Genomic DNA, 18,105 nt, shown 5'->3' on the forward strand with positions numbered 1-18,105 from the left:
TGTAGACATCATACAGTTGAATCATGTGTTTTTTATCCATTCTTCCAGCCTCTGTCTTTTGATTGGAGAGTTTAATATATTTGCACTTAAAGTGATTACTGATTGGGGCGCCTAGGTGGCTCAGTTGGTTCAGCATCTGACTTCGGCTCAGGTCATGATCTCGCGGTCTGTGGGTTCGAGCCCCATGTCGGGCTCTGTGCTGACAGCTCAGGGCCTGGAGCCTGCTTCGGATTCTGTGTCTCCCTCTCTCTCTCTGCCCCTCCCCCGCTCATGCTCTGTCTCTCTCTCTGTCAAAAATAGACATTAAAAAAATTTTTTAATTACTGATAAGGAGGGACTTCCTTCTGTCATTTTGCTAATTTTTTTTATGTGGCCTATAAGCTTTTTTTGTCTCTCATTTTACTGCACTCTTGTCTTTTTTTGAGTTTAGTTGATTTTTTTGTAGTGAAATGTTAAAATTTTTTCTTAATTCCTTTTCTATAGCTATCTTCTTTGTGATACCATGGAGATTACCTTTAACATTCTAAGGTAATAGCATTCTAGTTTGAATTTATAGCAGCTTAACTTCAGTAACATACAAAAACCCTATTCCTTTACAGATCCGTCCCACCCCTTTCAATTGCTGATGTCACAAAATTACATCTTTATTCATTATGTGCTCCAAAAAATAAATTAATATTTTTAAATGCATTACTTGCCTAAATTATGTAGAAAACAAGATTTGGAGTTACAAACCAAAGTTATAGTAATGCTAACAAATGCTTTTTATTAGTATTAGCTTTTACATTAATAATTGATTTTTTTTTTCCTTTAAATGTATTAGTCTCCAGGGGTGCCTAGATGGCTCGGTCATTTGAGATTCAGACTCTTGATTTCGGCTCAGGTTGTGATCCCAGGGTTGTGGGATTGAGCTCCACATCAGGCTCCATGCTTAGTGTGGAACCTGTTTGAGATTTTCATTCATTCTCTCTCTCTCTCTCTCTCTCTCTCTCTCTCAAAATGTTTTTATTTAAAATTTTAAAATATATGTATTAATCTCTTAAATCATGCAGAAAATAGAAAGTATGGTTACAAACCATTGTTTCAATAATACTAGCTTTCATATTGCCCATTACTTTTTTTTGAGATCTTTATTTCTCCATACAGCTTTGAGTTACTGTCTAGTGTCTACTATCTACTTACATTTCATCTTATAAGATTCCCTTTCGCATATCTTGAAGGGCAGGTCTACTGGTCATGAACCCCCTCAGTCTTTGTTTATCTGGGAATGTCCTGATTTCTCCCTCACTTTTGAAAGACAGTTTTGTAGGTGGCGCCTGAGTGGCTCAGTTGGTTAACTGTCCAACTTCAGCTCAGAGCATGTTCTTGAGGGCTCATGAGTTCAAGACCCACATCAGGCTCTGTGCTGACAGCTTGGAGCCTGGAGCCTGAAGCCTGCTTTGGATTCTATGTCTCCCTCTCTCTCTCTTTTCTTCCCCTGCTCTCTGTCTCTCTCAAAAATAAACATTAAAAAAAATTTTTTTTAAAGAAAGACAGTTTTGTAGGATATAGGATTCTTGGTTGACAGTTGTTTTCATTCAGCACTTTGAATACATGGGCCCACTGTCTTTTGGCCTCTATAAAGTTTATGAGAAATTTGCTCATTTTCTTATTGAGAATCCCTTGTATGTGACAATTTTCTTCTCTCTTGCTGCTTTCAGGATTCACTCTTTATCTTTGGCTTTTGAAAGTTAGATTGTAATATGTCTTGGTGTGGATTTCTTTGAGTTCATCTTACTTGGGAGTTAATTGACCTTCTTGGATATTTGTATTCATGCCTTTCATCAAATTTAGGGATTTTTCAGCCATTATTTTTTCAGATATTCTCTCTGCCCTTTTCTCTCTTCTACTGGGATTCCCACAATGGGTATGTTGGCCTGCTTGATGGTATCCTACATGTCCCTGAGACTCTGTTTACTCTCCTTCAAACATTTTTCTTTCTGTTCCTCAGATTCAGTAATTTTCATTGTCCTGTCTTCAAGCTTATGGATTCTTTCTTCTGCCTGCCCAGATCTTCATTTGAATCCCTACAGTAAAATTCTCATCGCAGCTATTGTACTTTTGAACTCCAGAATTTCTTTTTGGTTTCATTTCATGTTTTCTATCTCTTTATTGAAAGTTCCATTTTGTTCACACATTGTTTTCCTGACATTTTCCATATTTTCCTTTAGTTCTTTAAGCATCTTTAATTAAGACAGTTGCTTTAAAGTCTTTGTCTAATAGATCTGCCATTAGATCTTTTTCAAAGACAGTTCCTGTTATCTTTTTTCCTTTGAATGGGCTATACTCTCGTTTCTTTGCATGTCTTGTGCATTTGTTGTTTTTGTTGAACACTGGATATTTGAATCTAATAATGTGGTAATTCTAGAAATCACGTTCTCCTTCCCCAGGATTTGCTGGGGTTCTTTATTTATTTATTTTTTGTTATAGTTTTTGGCTTTCTGATTTCTGCAGGCCATCTCTGTGCCAACGATCAGCCTGAGGTATAATATATTTCCCCATAAATACAGTTGTTTTTTAATGTTCTAGTCTTTAATGTCCAGCTCCCAAAAGGTGAAGTGACAAGTGAAGGGAGTAAAAGTAGAGCACTGGCCCTTTAAATCCCCTGTAAGTCACTTGAGACAGACAGGGAGGGGCTTGCAACAACAGGGGGAGGTTCAACAACAATGGCCACCTACCTCTTTGTATAAGTGTGATCAGACACAGGAATCAGCCATTAGAACACATATCCCCAATATTTGAAGGGCAGGGCCCTTTCTACCAACCCTGGCTTGCACAAGCTGTGTGCAAATGCTTCCAGAATATGTGCACAGCTGCCTGTCAGGGGCTGAGGGTGGGGGACAGGTAGGCTGCTCCTGTGCCAAATTGAAATTTAGCTAAAATCTACCAGGGGTGCCTGGGTGGCTCAGTCAGTTGAACATCTGACTCTTGATTTCAACTCAGGTCATGATCCCAGCGTCATGGGATTGAGCCCCGTGTCCAGCTCCAGGCTGTGCATGGAGCCTGCTTAAGATTCTCTCTCTTCCTCTCCTTCTGCCCCTTTCTCCCACTCATGCTCTATCTCTCCAGAATAAAAAAAAATAATAAAACATTTAAAAATAAAACAATAAAATAAAATTTAAAATAGCTGCAACCAAAATTAACTCCAATTTACTATCTAAGACTTCTGGAAGTTCAAGCCTTCAGTAGCCTCCACAGTTCCAAAATAGTTAGTCAGACACAGTCTTTCTGGTGCAGCTGCTGTCCAGGTGGGAGACAGTTTCCTGGTGTTTCCCACTCTATCATCTTCCCAGAATCCTCCTGTCTGTTTTTTTATAAAACTAAATCCCCTCAACTGAACTTAGACTTCTCCAAGGATTCTCAGACTTGAGTTACTACTGGATCGCCCTAGACAATTTTTGCATGTAGAGATTATCTGATTTAGTCTTTTGTGGATAGATATTAGTGATCCCCAGTCAGTCTTGTAATAACTGTAATCTCCCTTTACTTAGACTGAACTATCACTTCCTCCTCATGCCTGTGCGGGCCACATGCCCAAACTTCCTAGGTACTGATGTCTTTGCGATGACACTTTGCAAGCAGGGCTATGTACATTAGCTGGAATTTTCATGTCTTGTAATTGCCGATATAATTACAGTACAGGGTCCCTCCTGAGATAACAAGTAATTGTCCTTCACATGAGAACGAAAATAGATCTTCAGGTGCCTGCCTACCATTAGTGCCATTTCCTACAACACAACTTACTACCTCATGGCCGCATTCAGGTTGGCTGATAAATTGTGCAAAGCAAAAGATAAAACTCCTTTCTGAGGCCTCTCTGCAACACAGAGCCCTCCTGCACAGTGGACCGATGGCCTGGCCTCTGGCCTGACAGGTCAGCCAGCGTGTGGTTGGTTGTGTCTCAGGCTGTGCATGGGGTGCAGCATGCCGGAGTTCCCATTCTTCCTTCTCTAAGTTTCAAGTCATTGAACAAGAGTATGGTTCTGAGCATGAGGAGTTTATCCACCTCCAAATTCCTTTCCCATCTGACTACCTCTACAGTTACTGCAAAGAGGCAGAAAACCAGATGTTCCTCTTGCAACCCAATTACCTTGTTGTGGTCTCCATCCCATCAGGCTTCCCAGGAGGTTATCATGACGGATGCCTTTTTCATTTCAATCCACCTCAACCCTCCAAGTGTATTCAGCATGTGCAGCACTAGCGCCAAGGTGCCATCTGAAGCAGAAAGATAATTACAGGTGGAAAGAGGGAACTTACCCCTTCCACCCCACATCTCTGCCAATCAAGCAGACGTGCACACATGTGGTCTCTGTTATCCACAGCTCTACATGCATCATGCATGGGCCAGTGGAGGGATGGAACACATGACATGTCCGAATTCCATTTGTAAAAGTGTGTGCAAGGGGAAATGCTCCTTTCCATCAAATTACAGTGTGCCACTAGTGCCTTCTCTTGACGGCTGCACATTCTAGGTTAATTTCAGGGTTTGCAGTAATTGAAGAGAAGAGAGAATGGAGAGTCCTGCACAAACAAGAAACAGGCAAACTTGAAGGTTTTCTCAAGACCCAGCATTTAAGTGGATTGTCCATGGTTCTCCCCTCTGGGTCCCCGGAATGGGGGCTTCAGTCCTTCTCCAGCCAGACGTGAGGGGTGTACTAGGACACAGGTGGCTGCTGCCTCTTCCTGGTGCCATGTCACAGCTTGTGACTTGAAAGAAAAGTCAGGCTTCCCCACTCCTATCTTTTCAAGGCCTGCACAGCCTCAAATTCAGAGTCAAAGGATGCCAGAGGAGACCTCAGGGCTGGTCCAGCAGCCTCATCTGCAACTTCTCTTTCCCCCCAAAATACACGACTCTGTGTGCATCTACTTAAAAATACTCTCAGAGCCTAGCTCCAATCACACCAGGAAGGGTGTGGCAACCCTGTCAGGACATTATTTCTGCTCTGCAGAGAACTGCACTGGTTTTGCCTATGCTTGTCACTTAAGAGTGACTGTACAGACTTTCAAAAAAATAAACAATAAAAGAGACTCTTTGGGGCAAAGACTAAATGAGCATTTTTTCCCCACTCAAATGGGAAGTTGAGTTTTTCGGGGTGTGGGGCAGGAAGGCAAAGAGCTAGTGAGTGAGAAAAGGTGCAAGTCTGGGGTCAGAGATCCAAAGCAGCTGGGGTAATGGGAACCCTCTTGCACTGTTGGTGGGATGCAAACTGGTGCAGCCGCTCTGGAAAACAGTGTGGAGGTTCCTCAAAAAATTAAAAATATATCTACCGTATGACCCAGCAATAGCACTGCTAGGAATTTACCCAAGGGATACAGGAGTACTGATGCATAGGGCACTTGTACCCCAATGTTTAGAGCAGCACTCTCAACAATAGCCAAATTGTGGAAAAAGCCTAAATGTCCATCAACTGATGAATGGACAAAGAAATTATGGTTTATATACACAATGGAATACTACTTGGCAATGAGAAAGAATGAAATATGGCCTTTTGTAGCAACGTGGATAGAACTGGAGAGTGTTATGCTAAGTGAAATAAGTCATACAGAGAAAGACAGATACCATATCTTTTCACTCTTATGTGGATCCTGAGAAACTTAACAGAAGACCATGGGGGAGAGAAAGGAAAAAAAAAAAGTTAGAGAGGGAGGGAGCCAAACCACAAGAGACTCAAAAACTGAGAATAAACTGAGGGTTGATGGGGAGTGGGAGGGAGGGGAAGGTGGGCGATGGGCATTGAGGAGGGCACCTGTTGGGACGAGCACTGGGTGTTGTATGGAAACCAATCTGACAATAAATTTCATATTTAAAAAAAAAGCAGCTGGGGGAGAAGCAAGAAGGTGACCGACATACCAAAATGGACCAGGAACTAAGTCTCACCTCAAGAGACAGAGCCTGTGGTAATGTGCCGGGCCCATTACAAAGTCCCCTGTACTGGGGCTTAGGACAATAGAAATTTGTTTCTCCCAGTGGTGGAGGCTCACAGTCCCAAACCACAGTGTCCGCTGAGCTACTTTCTGGTGACAACTCTCTCTCCATGGTATGTAGCCAGCTGTCTCTACCTGTGTCCTTACATGGTCATCCTTCTGTGTCTGTCTTTGTGTCCAAATTTCCCCTTTCCAGAAGGACATCAGTCATATTTGGATTAGTGTCCACCCTAATGACCTCATCTTAACTGACTACATTTGCAACAACTCTATTTCCAAATAAGGTCACGTTCTGGGGTACTAGGGGTTAAAATTTCAATATATCAAGTTTGGGGGTAGACACAATGTAACTCATAACTAGCACCATCCAGAAAAGCTGAATAGCAGTCAAAGCTGTTTATTAGACACATTTGTTCCTTAATGCCACTCCTGATTTTATGCATCTCCATCAAACACGTGGGGCCCTCAAGATTTCCTTCTACTCTGTCCCCCGTGTCTCCCATGTCCCAGAATGTTCTACATGAGCCCTTCCCAAGGCAGGCAGGATGAGCATTCTGCCCCTTTCTAGTAAGGCTATTCCAAGATTTTTGTAAAACCTCTCCCATTAAGGCATTGTGATGCCTTCATGTGCACGTGGGAGGCAAAGCAGGGCAAAATATACATCCAGACACATGACAGGGAAAGACCTAACCTGGCAAAGGTTCAAACATCAGAACCTTGGTTGACAGGGCCTCTCAGGAAAAACCATATGAAGCGAGCTTAATGCTAAAGAAGCAAATTACACAAAAGCCCTTGTTAGGGAATTCCCTTTTTTGTACAAATTTTTAAAATAATAATTCCAGGGCATGACCTATAACAGTACTTCTCTTTCCTAGTTGTACATGAGAACACATAGCAACATGCAGCCTGATCCCATTCTCCTGGCCATAGTGAGCACCTATTAGATTTAAGCTCCTGAGAGTGAGAATTTACTCACCCTGGAGACATTCACTTAAATGGATGAACTGGGGTGACATCAGTGGGCGATATCAATGGGGCAGGAATCAGACCCATAAGTGCCATAGAACTGAGACGTCTTTTGGATTCCTCAGAGTTCTGAAATTCCGGTTCTAGGAAAATATACTTCGGAAAAAATCAACAAAATTGAAAGGGAGCAAATGGATATTTGCTTTACCTTAGGTTAACATAAAAATCAACCAATCTAGGGGCGCCTGGGTGGCGCAGTCGGTTAAGCGTCCGACTTCAGCCAGGTCACGATCTCGCGGTCCGTGAGTTCGAGCCCCGCGTCGGGCTCTGGGCTGATGGCTCGGAGCCTGGAGCCTGTTTCCGATTCTGTGTCTCCCTCTCTCTCTGCCCCTCCCCCGTTCATGCTCTGTCTCTCTCTGTCCCAAAAATAAATAAAAAACATTGAAAAAAAAAAATTTTTAAAATCAACCAATCTATGTAGTAAGTAAAATTTTAAATGCAGGTTGAAAGTCACAAAGTTCACTGTGAATTCATTTGTGAATACTCACACATCCACCAAGAAAGGAAATACTGACAAAGCACACATGAAAACAAGAACAAAATACTGGGATGGGGAGCCCACAGCAACCTGTATCTTATTGATTATGTGAATTCTCTAAATGTTCCATAACGAAAGGTACCACTGTGACAAGAAGAAAAATTAATTTTATAAAAATCACTTCATCAGAGTGTATGATCCCCTCAAAGATGTTAAATGTCGATTTTACTGATACAAATATGATGTCCTAACGCTAGGGAAGGGAGAGGAGTACATCCAGAACAACACGATGAAACACAAAACCAGAGTCTCTACAAGGCAGCTGAAGATTAATCACCAAAGGAGCATTCAAGATGAGGAATGCTGTGAGCTCAGAGGCACAAACAGAAGTTGCCACCGGGAGGTACGTTAGCCCATTAGAGTGATGACAGCCCAACAGCTGGCTGGAAGACAGAACACTATCCACAACCCTGATTCACACGCACAGCTCTCAGGGAAGAGGGCTCCCCTCCTGAGTCTGCAGGGACGTGGCCCACCTCTGCCAGAGGTCTGTGGAACGGGAGACGGGCCTGAGGCTTCTGATGGAGACATCTCCAGCCTCCCCAAGGACAACCCCCCCCCCCGGGGCAAGCCCTCCCCCAGAGACAAGACCCCCCACCCCAGGGATAAGCCCCCCCCCAGGGGACAAGACCCACTCTAGGGGACAAGCCCCCTCCCCAGGGGACAAGACCCACTCTAGGGGACAAGCCCCCTCCCCAGGGGAGAAGCCCTCCCCCAGGGACAAGTCCCCTCCCCAGGGGACAAGCCCCTCCCCCAGAGACAAGACCCCCCACCCCAGGGATAAGCCCCCCCCCAGGGGACAAGACCCACTCTAGGGGACAAGCCCCCTCCCCAGGGGACAAGACCCACTCTAGGGGACAAGCCCCCTCCCCAGGGGAGAAGCCCTCCCCCAGGGACAAGTCCCCTCCCCAGGGGACAAGCCCCTCCCCCAGAGACAAGACCCCCCCACCTCAGGGATAAGCCCCCCCCCAGGGGACAAATCATGGCCCAGGGACAAGCTCCTCCCCCCCAGGAACAAGCCCCCCACCCTGGGGACAAGCCCTCCCCAGGGACAAGATCCCCCACCCCAGGGGACAAGCACCCTCCCCAGGAACAAGTCCCCACCCAAGGGACAAGACCCACTCTAGGGGACAAGCCCCCTCCCCAGGGGACAAGTCCTCGCCCAGGGACAAGCTCCCCCCACCCAGGGACAAGCCCCCCCACCCCAGGGGACAAGACCCACTCTAGGGGACAAGCCCCCTCCCCAGGGGAGAAGCCCTCCCCCAGGGACAAGTCCCCTCCCCAGGGGACAAGCCCCTCCCCAGGGACAAGCCCCTCCCCCAAGGACAAGCCCCACCCCCCCGGGATAAGTCCCACCCCCCAGGGAAAAGTCCTGCCCCAGGGGACAAGCCCCCTCCCCCGGAACAAGTCCCACCCCAGGAACAAGCCCCCTCCCAGGGACAAGCTCCCCCCAGGGACAAGTCCCCTCCCCAGGGGACAAGCCCCTCCCCCAGGGACAAGCCCCACCCCCCCAGGGATAAGTCCCACCCCCCCCAGGGAAAAGTCCCGCCCCAGGGGACAGGCCCCCCCCCCCCCCCCCCACCTCCAGGGATAAGCTCCCACCCAGGGGACAAGTCCCACCCCTGGGACAAGACCCACCCTAGGGGACAAGCCTCCTTCTCAGGGGACAAGCCCCTTCCCCAGGGACAAGTCCCACCCCAGGGGACAAGCCCCCTCCCCAGGAACAAGTCCTACCCCAGGGGACAAGCCCCCCCCACCCCCACCAGGGGACCCCTGCTCAAGGCACTGGTTTGGCTGCAATCCGTAAGTCAACTTTGTGCTGAGCGACATCTGACAGCCCATCGCGGTCCCGACACTTCTAGAGAGGCCTGTCTTGGGAAGGCAGGCAGCACCTCCACCCCCCGCCACCGGGAAGCTGTGTTTTGCCTTGCCCTTCTCTGCCCCAAAGAGGGCACTGCGGACCCTCTCAGCTGGGGGGCACACACACACAGCTGTGGGTCCCACACAAACCATCCAGCGATGCAGATGCTGGCAGGCAAGGCTAGACGTGGCCACAGTTTGCACTGCCTGAGGGAAAACTGCAGAATCTTTCCTTTGGGCTGCAAACCAAGGCTCCATCCAGGACTGAGGTCTTCTTACTTAAAACACCTGAAATGCTTGCGTCTCCAGAACAGACGTCTGGAGGAAACGCTCTCTTACCACAGGCCTGAGACACAAAGGGAGCTGCAGGCCCACCTCCGAATCGGCAGGTAGCAAAAACAAGGTTCAAGAGTTTCTCTGATACATGGGGTCTTATCTACACAATTCTCCCTGCTGCAAAATAGGATTCATCTAGTGCTACGGTATCCACTACTTCCTGAACGTATTCAGAATGTATTTTTCCGACCTTACCCAAATTCGTGTTCTTTTCAGTCTTAGAAAAGTGAAACTCGTCTGACCGTGGACAGTCTGCTCAGGAAACCCAGACCCTTCGGAAGTGCGAAGTAGAAACTCGGTGTGCCACGGCCGTAGATGCTGACCTCACGCCACAGAACTGGGATCCGAGCGTGCGCTGATCACATGAAGGGAAGAAGCTGCACACCTGGCACCTGAGGGGCGGCCACCTCTCCAGGGACCCCCACTGGCAGCTCCTTCCAAGGACCCTCTCGACACCACATGCCGTGTGACTGGTGCTCAGTGACTCTGAGCCTGGGTCCCGCTCCCAGGGCCCCCCACCCGCACACCTCTCAAAGGTCACTTCTGCACCCACGGTCCTGCTCACCCAACCACCGGCTTCTTCAGTTTCCATGCATGCCTTCTGTACTCAAACCACAGTCATGATTTTTGTGTCGTCGTTTCAGGTCTGTTTTTGTCACCCAGCACCGAACAGCTTGGAAAACAAAGCTTCAGAAGCACACAGACAAGTGACTTTGGGCAAATCTGACTCTCCTCAAGCATGTGATGGGGAAATGTTACAAATACAGAACAGACAAAGCATACAGCCCACGGGTCCGTGCCGCCTGAAAAGAAAGCGAGGACACACCCCGGGTCGTGGAGAGAGAACTGTCCCCACCAGCCTCCCGCAGCTGGGACCTCAGACAAGCTCAACACTCTGAGCCCAGAGTAAGACCGAAGACCCCCAAGAGCCTAGACACAGTGCCACCACGACCCTGACCTGGAAGCCTGTGCTCATGGCTCAAAACAACCTTGATCCTGAAATGTTATACTGCTAAGTGGAATGGAGAATGAATTCGCAACGCATTTATGTGGAAACCTTAAGAAGAATGAAAGCAAGAAGATGTCTCCCACAACATTTAACAATTGTTGTCTTTGAGAGGCATATGTGCATGCTCCCTAAAGCTCCTCCTGGTTTTAGAAGTCAGAATGCGGAAAAAAAAAAAAAAAAAAAAAAAAAAAGAAGCCAGAATATGAAAGAAACCTGCATAGACAGAATGACAAAGGCACCAACCTGGTGTGTGAGATTTTTATTCCTTAAGTTACACTGACATCTGGTGGTCTTTTCTATCAGAAAGGAAATACTCTTGGTTCTGTAATCTTAAACATATGTATAATCAAAACACATCTTTGCAGTGTCTTTGGGATTGAAAGCAAACACCACCAGAGGCAGCATAAAATATTAATAAAATAATGAAAAAGCTAATAAGAATATATTCATGCATAGTCTTAATTTTAATAAACCAAAAAAAAATAAAGCATGGTTTTCCTCTTCCTAGGCCACACCTTGTTAAGGTAGTTTAGATTAGAGTGGCTCCCTCTATAGTGGAATTTTTCAAACAGAATTTAAAAGGAAAAGGAGGAAGAAGAGATCAGTGCCTGAGGGCATCAGCCCACAGGTTTCTCTCCCCCTGTGAAACTGTTATTATTAGCATCTTACAGGAAGCTCTTCTCTTTGGTAGTGAAACTAGGAGAAAGTAGATATTCGTTACTTGTTTCTGCAAAATGACAGTTATTCCTAAGTGTGCCAAAATTAAATTAATAAAATGGGTAATTCAGTGGGCTCAGAAAAATCCACATGATAAGAAAAGGTAACTGCATAATATAAATGTTTCCCCTGTGTTTGCAGAACTACACTGAACATAGGACCACCTCTTTGCAACTTGACTATGGTGATAACTGTAAAAGATGGGGGAAGAAGGGGACTCACACAAAAATTCGCTTTGGATCTTCTGTCCCCCTCTCTCTGCCCCTCCCCTGCTTGCACTCTCTCAAAAATAAATAAACATTTTAAACATAAATACTGCTAACATAAACACTGGACTTCCCAGTGATATTTTTATTAATTTGCTTGTATATTCCAATAGCTACCAAAGACAGTTTGAAAGTCTGTTATAGCAATGTCATTTTAGAAGATACAGAGTTATTTGCCACCCATTCTAGCAATCACTTTACCCTCTTTAATTAAAAGAGAAAAAAGTATCAAAAGGCAATCATCCTATCTCTCCCACCACGCATGTTCCTAATTATCACAGCACCCGGAAATTATACATTTTTATTCCCATTTTACAGATGAACAAGGGGCACCTCCAGATGGACGAACATCCCAGGTTTACCCTCCGGCCCAGGGAACATCTCTGTGCTCCCAACCTGCCAGCAGATGTAGCATCTGGCCCAGAAACTCTGCCTTCCGCCCGCGCCCCCCCCCCCCCCAGGCCTCATCTCTGCACCCGCACTCTGCATTAACATTCACTTGACCGTGCTCAGGGCCAACACCCGTTCGCCATACAGTGTGCACAGCCTGCTTCCTTCAAGAAGCACCAGCCCACCAGCTGGCCACTGTGCTGGCCAAGGCCAACCTCTCCATCCATGATCAGGACTGGGCTGGCCTGGCCTGGTCCCTCAGCAGCTCTGTCCAGTCGGACAGTGATGCCCGGGTCACCGCAAAGGCCAACAGGCCACCTGACACCCGACAGGCACTTGAGAACTTGAGAAGGAGCAAAACTGGAAATGACAAAACCAAAGACTCCGATCTTGCCTCCACTGCCTCCTAAAGTGACCGGTAATCATTTCTTTCATGCTGGACTCTTGCAGGGTTTTTTACCTCAGTACCCGGGGTTCGTTGTCTCGCCTCGAAGAATGAAGAGATGGACACAGAATATAATGAGCAGCAGGCAAAAGTTTATTAGAGTGTAAGGAAGTAAGAATAATAGGAAGGCTCTCTTTGCAGAGAAGGGGCATTCGAAGGCGAATACCTGTGACTATAGGCAAGGGTCCTTGTTCTATAAGGTTTGGGTCGCCCCTCCTTCCCTTCCCCCTCGATCCTTCTCAGGTCCTTATTGGCTTGATAACTCTAGGTGCTGGGTTGTCCATTCCCGACTGGCTCCATTCCATTGTATGAGGGGTGGTCTGTGGCCATAGTGTTCCTTGAGGGTCATATGTTTTATGCTCTACTACTTATTTTTAGTTAGGTCTTTTGTCAAATTCCTGAGGGGAACCTGAGGGAGAGTAGGTGGGGTCTGTTATGTTCTTAAGAGGAACATTACCCTCGAGGGAATCTGCTGTGGTCAGCATTGTTCCAAAGTATGTGTCTCTCCCCACCCAGGGACCTCAGGTCCTAATCTTTCCCTCTCTGCCTACTGGATCCTAGCTTTTCCTGTCAGAGCATGCTGACTCCTCTTGGCCCATGCAACTTCCAAGTCAACAGAAATGGCAGGAAACAAAGGAAAGCCTGCGCACAAGCAACTAGCTTCTCTCTCCAAGCCCCTGCCACCCCCAGACTCATTCTACAAGCAATTATCCCTTTAACTTAACAGAGCCTGTGGTGGCCCTGATAACACATCTATGGCCAGCTGAAGAGGTGAGGGCTCACCCAGGCATCTTGCATGGGAAAAGGGGGATTCTTGCAAAGGGGAGATCTTTAGGACTGGCCAGATGACATTTGCAGCTGGAAGCCATCCACTCTGCCTGTGATTGTGGCTTCCTGGACCTGGTGACGCAAAGTGAGGTGTACGTAGAAACATGCACAGATCACACAGCCCACCTCCTCCTGACCCACGACCGACTACTGACCCACGCTGGGGGCTGATGCACCGGCGACTCCCACTTCAGCTCTGCCTCCAGCCAGACCTAAGACCTGTGGACTGCTATGGCTTCTGAAGAAATGCCCAGGGTCACACCGGCAAGGTAGAAAAACCAGCCAACCTCTACACAAGTGACACATGCCTGAGAAGAGGTTGTACTCATGGCACCCCACAGACAGGTGGCTGACCAGAGCCCTCAGATCATTCCTGCAGACAGAGAAGGTTCATGCAACTGCCCATCAGTTACATGTGTTTAACACGATCCCCACGTCCCTCAGCCATGAGCAATGCTGGCTGGGAGTCATCAGTAATAAAACCTGTCAAAGGGCCTAGAAAGAGGCACATGGGGTGTGTGAGAAAACCATCAGGGTGTGCTTTCCACATGCAAGGTTCTTTTTCTAAGCTGGATTCTGCCACGACTCAGCCACTGGACCACGGGCAGCCACACTCTCTTTCTGAGAAGTGGGAGGCCAAAGGCTGGACTGGATGGGGATGGGCAGCGCTTCCCCTCAGCATCTGTACTCAAGCCACCGCCACCATGTTGGGCTGGACAGCAAGCCCTCATCCTTAGGACCAAGGTCTCATCCAGATGCGAGGCATGGACAGCCACAGACCATCATTCCCAAAAAAGGAAATGGCGGCTCACTGCTGAAAAAAAAATAGACTCACACAAATGCTCCTGATGCTGCTGCCCCTGCTGCCACTTTCCAAACTTCAGAAAATGCCCAGAGAGAACAGACATTCAAGCTGTTGAGACCCGGCTATGTACCAGAATTTAGGAACCAACCCAACTGAATCCTCTGGATGAGAAAGGGAAGGCCAAGGACCTTCCAAGAGGTCTCGAGAGCAGGTAACATGTGGCTGGCTTTCTTCCTCACCTGCCCAAGGGCAGGGTTTTGGCCAGCTGATAGCTCAGGGTTCCTCCAAACCCAATGCTCGGCAAGAAGAGGGGCCCGCGCACATGTGAAGACATTCAGATCATTTCCTGCAGGATCTGAGAAGTATTTTAAGAACTGAAGAAAAGAGCTGAGAAAAAAAATGTGTTGACATTGCCTGTCAAAAATCCAGTTTTAAGAAGAAAGAAAGCTGTTGCCTTTTTGAGGAGACACCATGCACTTGTTCTCCAAAGTTTCCTGCAAACCACAGAAGACGAGGAGCATGCCTATGTGGTTTCCACCCACTAAGATGCTCACCTGAGTAGTTTTCTGACTCAGCCCAGCATCCAGATTTCCCCTTTGACTTCTTCCAGTGGCCGCATGCATAACTTGAGTGCATTTGCTGGTGACTCTGCCAAGGTCTCTGGACACCTTCCCTCTCTGGCACCATTTAACAAAAATGCAGCCCACACCAAGTCACCTATGCCCACACCTCCAGGTGAACACTCCCACCCAAGAGCACCATCCTCTTTCTATAGCTCTCTCCCCAATATCAAAGCATCAACCTAATACAATAACAAGAACATGCATGTTGTCCCCTGGGGAGGGAGGTGCAGAAGGAGAAAACAGAACAGATTCCATCACTGTCCTGCCAGGTAATTCCAGACTAACAAGTTTCGCTACTTCTGCAGAGTGAAAGTGATGGTGTAGAGGCTCTCTGACTTTCAGTTCCAGCTAAGATTTCTTCTGACTTAATCTCTGGGAAGCACATCAGAGGCTCCCAGTGTGTCCCAAACAAGATAAAGGCTTTGAGCAAGACCAACCTCTCCAAACATCCATTTCCTCAACCCTAGTGTGAGAACAAAAATGTCAGTGGCTCTTTACTCCTTTGGGAATAGGGTCCTGTAACGGGTTGAATAGTGTCCCCACAAAATTTATGTCTAATCAGGACCTCAGAATGTGCCTTACTTAGAAATACAGTCTTTGCAGATGTTTTTAGGTAAGCATCCTGAGATGAAATCATCCTGGATTTGGGGTGGGCCCAAAATGCAATGACTAGTGTCCTTCTAAGAAGAGACACACAGAACACAGGGATGAAGGCATGTGATGCTCCTGGGTCATTGCATCCCCACGTGATGGTGTGGGATGAATGTCCCAATGTACCCATGAGACACAGAATATGCGTGAGAAGCCACTTTCATGGTGCTACACCTCAAAGATTTGACAGCCTGGGCTGTCGTAATACAAACAGGACCATCTTCTCTTTGGGAAGTCTCCTCCCCACTGTTGTGAGCTCTCCCAAGACCCCATTTTTCTCCTTTATTTCCCCAGAATACAGCATAATCTTTTTATAGAGCAGACACTCAGTAATCTGTGGAGTTGGCAGTAAGCCAGTGAACAAACTCAACATGTACAACATGATCAAAACTCAATTTTATTTTTGTCCCACATTTCTTTGAGCTTTTTCAGTTGGGGGGGGCAGTGTTTCTTCCCGCATCTGTGTGAGGATGTATGAAGGCCCATGAAATCAGAAATCACACTCCTCTTAGCTGTGGGTCTCTCGTGGCTCCTTCTTCCACCTGAGCTCTTCCTAGCAACGTTTCCATGCCCTTCCAGGCACCTGTTGTCATCACTCTTCCAAACGGCACACATGGAATAAGAAGTCACTCCAGCCCTTGGGGGGTGGGTGATGGGTATTGAGGAGGGCACCTGTTGGGATGAGCACTGGGTATTGTGTGGAAACCAATTTGACAATAAATTTCATATTTAAAAAAAATAAAAAATAAAAAGTCACTCCGGCCCTAACCAACTTTGGGGTCAGTTCCACCCTCGAGCAATCTGCCAGGCGTGTCCTGCCCTTTTGGGATCGGAGGCCAGACCTCATGCCACAATCAGGTGCCAGTCCTCAACATCTGGATGAAACCATATCAAACTGGCTGAGTCATCAAAGACCCTCACCAGGCTTGGGTTCGAAGGTCATACTTCCTCAGTCTTTTCCAAAGTTGGGATGGAGGAAGCTCAGAAACAGTAGTCTCTGAGGAACTCACTCCCCAGACCCCTCGCCCACGTTCTCAGCCTCATGCGTATGTGAGATCAGGCTGAGGTGCCCTGAACCACGAGACCAATGGAAGGGCAGTTTCCTGATAGATCCATGCCCACAAGATCTCTCTACCTCTGAAGCTCACCTGAGCTGAGTAAGGACCAATAGCAATGATGGTTTGCAGCCACAGGGTCTGCAAGTGCAACTGTGAATGGGACAGCATCATACCTCTCAGGTCAGGATGCTATGCAATGTCCTGCCTTAGGAGCTGTTAGGAACCTCACATTTGTAATCATCTCTAAATAGCATCTAAAAACAACTATTTTCAGTCCAAGAGATCAGCACTTGTTAGTGTACTGTCTGTTAATAAAATTTCCTATCCAGCACCAGGAAGCTCATTATTTTTTTAAAAAATAATAGAATCTGTTTCTTCTATGAGGATAGCAGATGTTGGGTGTTCTCCTCTAAAGGATCACAGAATCAGGAGCACCTGGGTGGCTCATTGGGTTAAGTATCCAACTGTTGATTTCAGCTTGGGTCATGATCTCATGGTTCATAGGATCAAGCCCCACATAGGGCTCTGCGCTGACAGCATGGAGCCTGTTTGAGATTCTCTCTCTCCCTCTCTCTCTCTCTCTCTCTACCCCTCCCTCCCTCTCTTTCTCTCTCTCAAAATAAATAAACATTTAAAGTAAATAAATAAAGGATCACAGAATCAAATCACAGATGAGGTGTGGCCATCAGCTGTGCATCTTAGGGATGGATTGGCAGCCTGCCCACTGTAGGTGGAGCCCCTTCCCACTGCTGACAGCACATGGGCCAAGGAAAGCCCCCAAATGTCCCCACGCGCTTGGCAGCTTCAACCTAACGCACTCACTCTTCCCACCAGGGCAGCAAGGTCGCCTGGAGACCCACTACCATCACCCCCAATTTTATTCCAGGGAAAGGTCCAGCTGTGCCAGAGGAAAGCCCCTTCTGATTCCTAAGAGGTGATGCCCCCTGGTAACAGTGGCGGCTGTCAGAAAAGATCAACACTGATTTACCCTCTGTATCTATTCAAAGCACTCTGTACTTCACATTGGGAAGCTCCACTAACAGTCAATCCACTACAGTCTATTAAGGTGGAAAAATCACCACCGAGGCTTATGTTGCCCACCTCAGGAGCCCAAGACAAGAAGCTCCTCCAGAGGTCAGGAGCCCTCTGGGGTCAGGGCTCCCTTGGAAGCTGGGCTATCTTCTGGAGGTCAGTACCCACCCCCGACATACTGAGGTCAGGGCCACCCCAAAGTTCCAGTCTCACCCACAGAGGTCAGGCTCTCCCCTGGAGTGCCAGCTGCACCCCCAGGTCAGGGCTCCCCCAGCCCCCACCCACAGAGGGCAGGTTCCCCCACTGCTCTGGAGGCTAAGGTGAAGCTACTGGGAGGCAACACAGCCAGGTAAGCAGGGGCTCTAGGGCACACCTCGATGGAGTGTCTGTGCGACCCTAGGTAAGGTAGCAACCTGCCTCTTCAGGCGGCTCTGTGAACCAGGAGGACCATACCCCCATCTCACGAGGGTGCTGTGCAGGTGACACGGGTTCACGCGTGTTCAGACCTGGAGGAACCCCATTAGCAACCCCATCCGGACCTTCCACTCAAGGGCTAT

General features: G+C 47.6%; 1 protein-coding gene across 4 annotated transcripts in view; it reads right to left on the reverse strand.

Annotated features, from left to right (window-relative positions):
* PTPRN2 (protein tyrosine phosphatase receptor type N2) overlaps positions 1 to 18,105 on the reverse strand; it is an 812,735-nt gene that overhangs the window by 640,486 nt on the left and 154,144 nt on the right. The window contains exons 1-2 of one of the 4 annotated variants that reach the window (XM_078436945.2): positions 6,941 to 6,957; positions 4,130 to 4,254 (exon numbers count right to left, since the gene is read on the reverse strand). The exons of 2 other annotated variants lie outside the window; for them this stretch is intronic. In XM_078436945.2, coding sequence (XP_078293071.2) covers positions 4,130 to 4,151 — 22 coding nt within the window. In that variant the 5' untranslated portion in view covers positions 4,152 to 4,254; positions 6,941 to 6,957. Of the gene's footprint in view, positions 1 to 4,129; positions 4,255 to 6,940; positions 6,958 to 18,105 lie in introns of those variants that run through there. One more of the 4 variants, XM_078436944.2, reaches the window with a different exon arrangement.

Source organism: Panthera onca, chromosome A2 (genome assembly GCF_046562875.1).
Source record: "Panthera onca isolate mPanOnc1 chromosome A2, mPanOnc1 haplotype 2, whole genome shotgun sequence".
Classification (NCBI taxonomy): Eukaryota; Metazoa; Chordata; class Mammalia; order Carnivora; family Felidae; genus Panthera; species Panthera onca.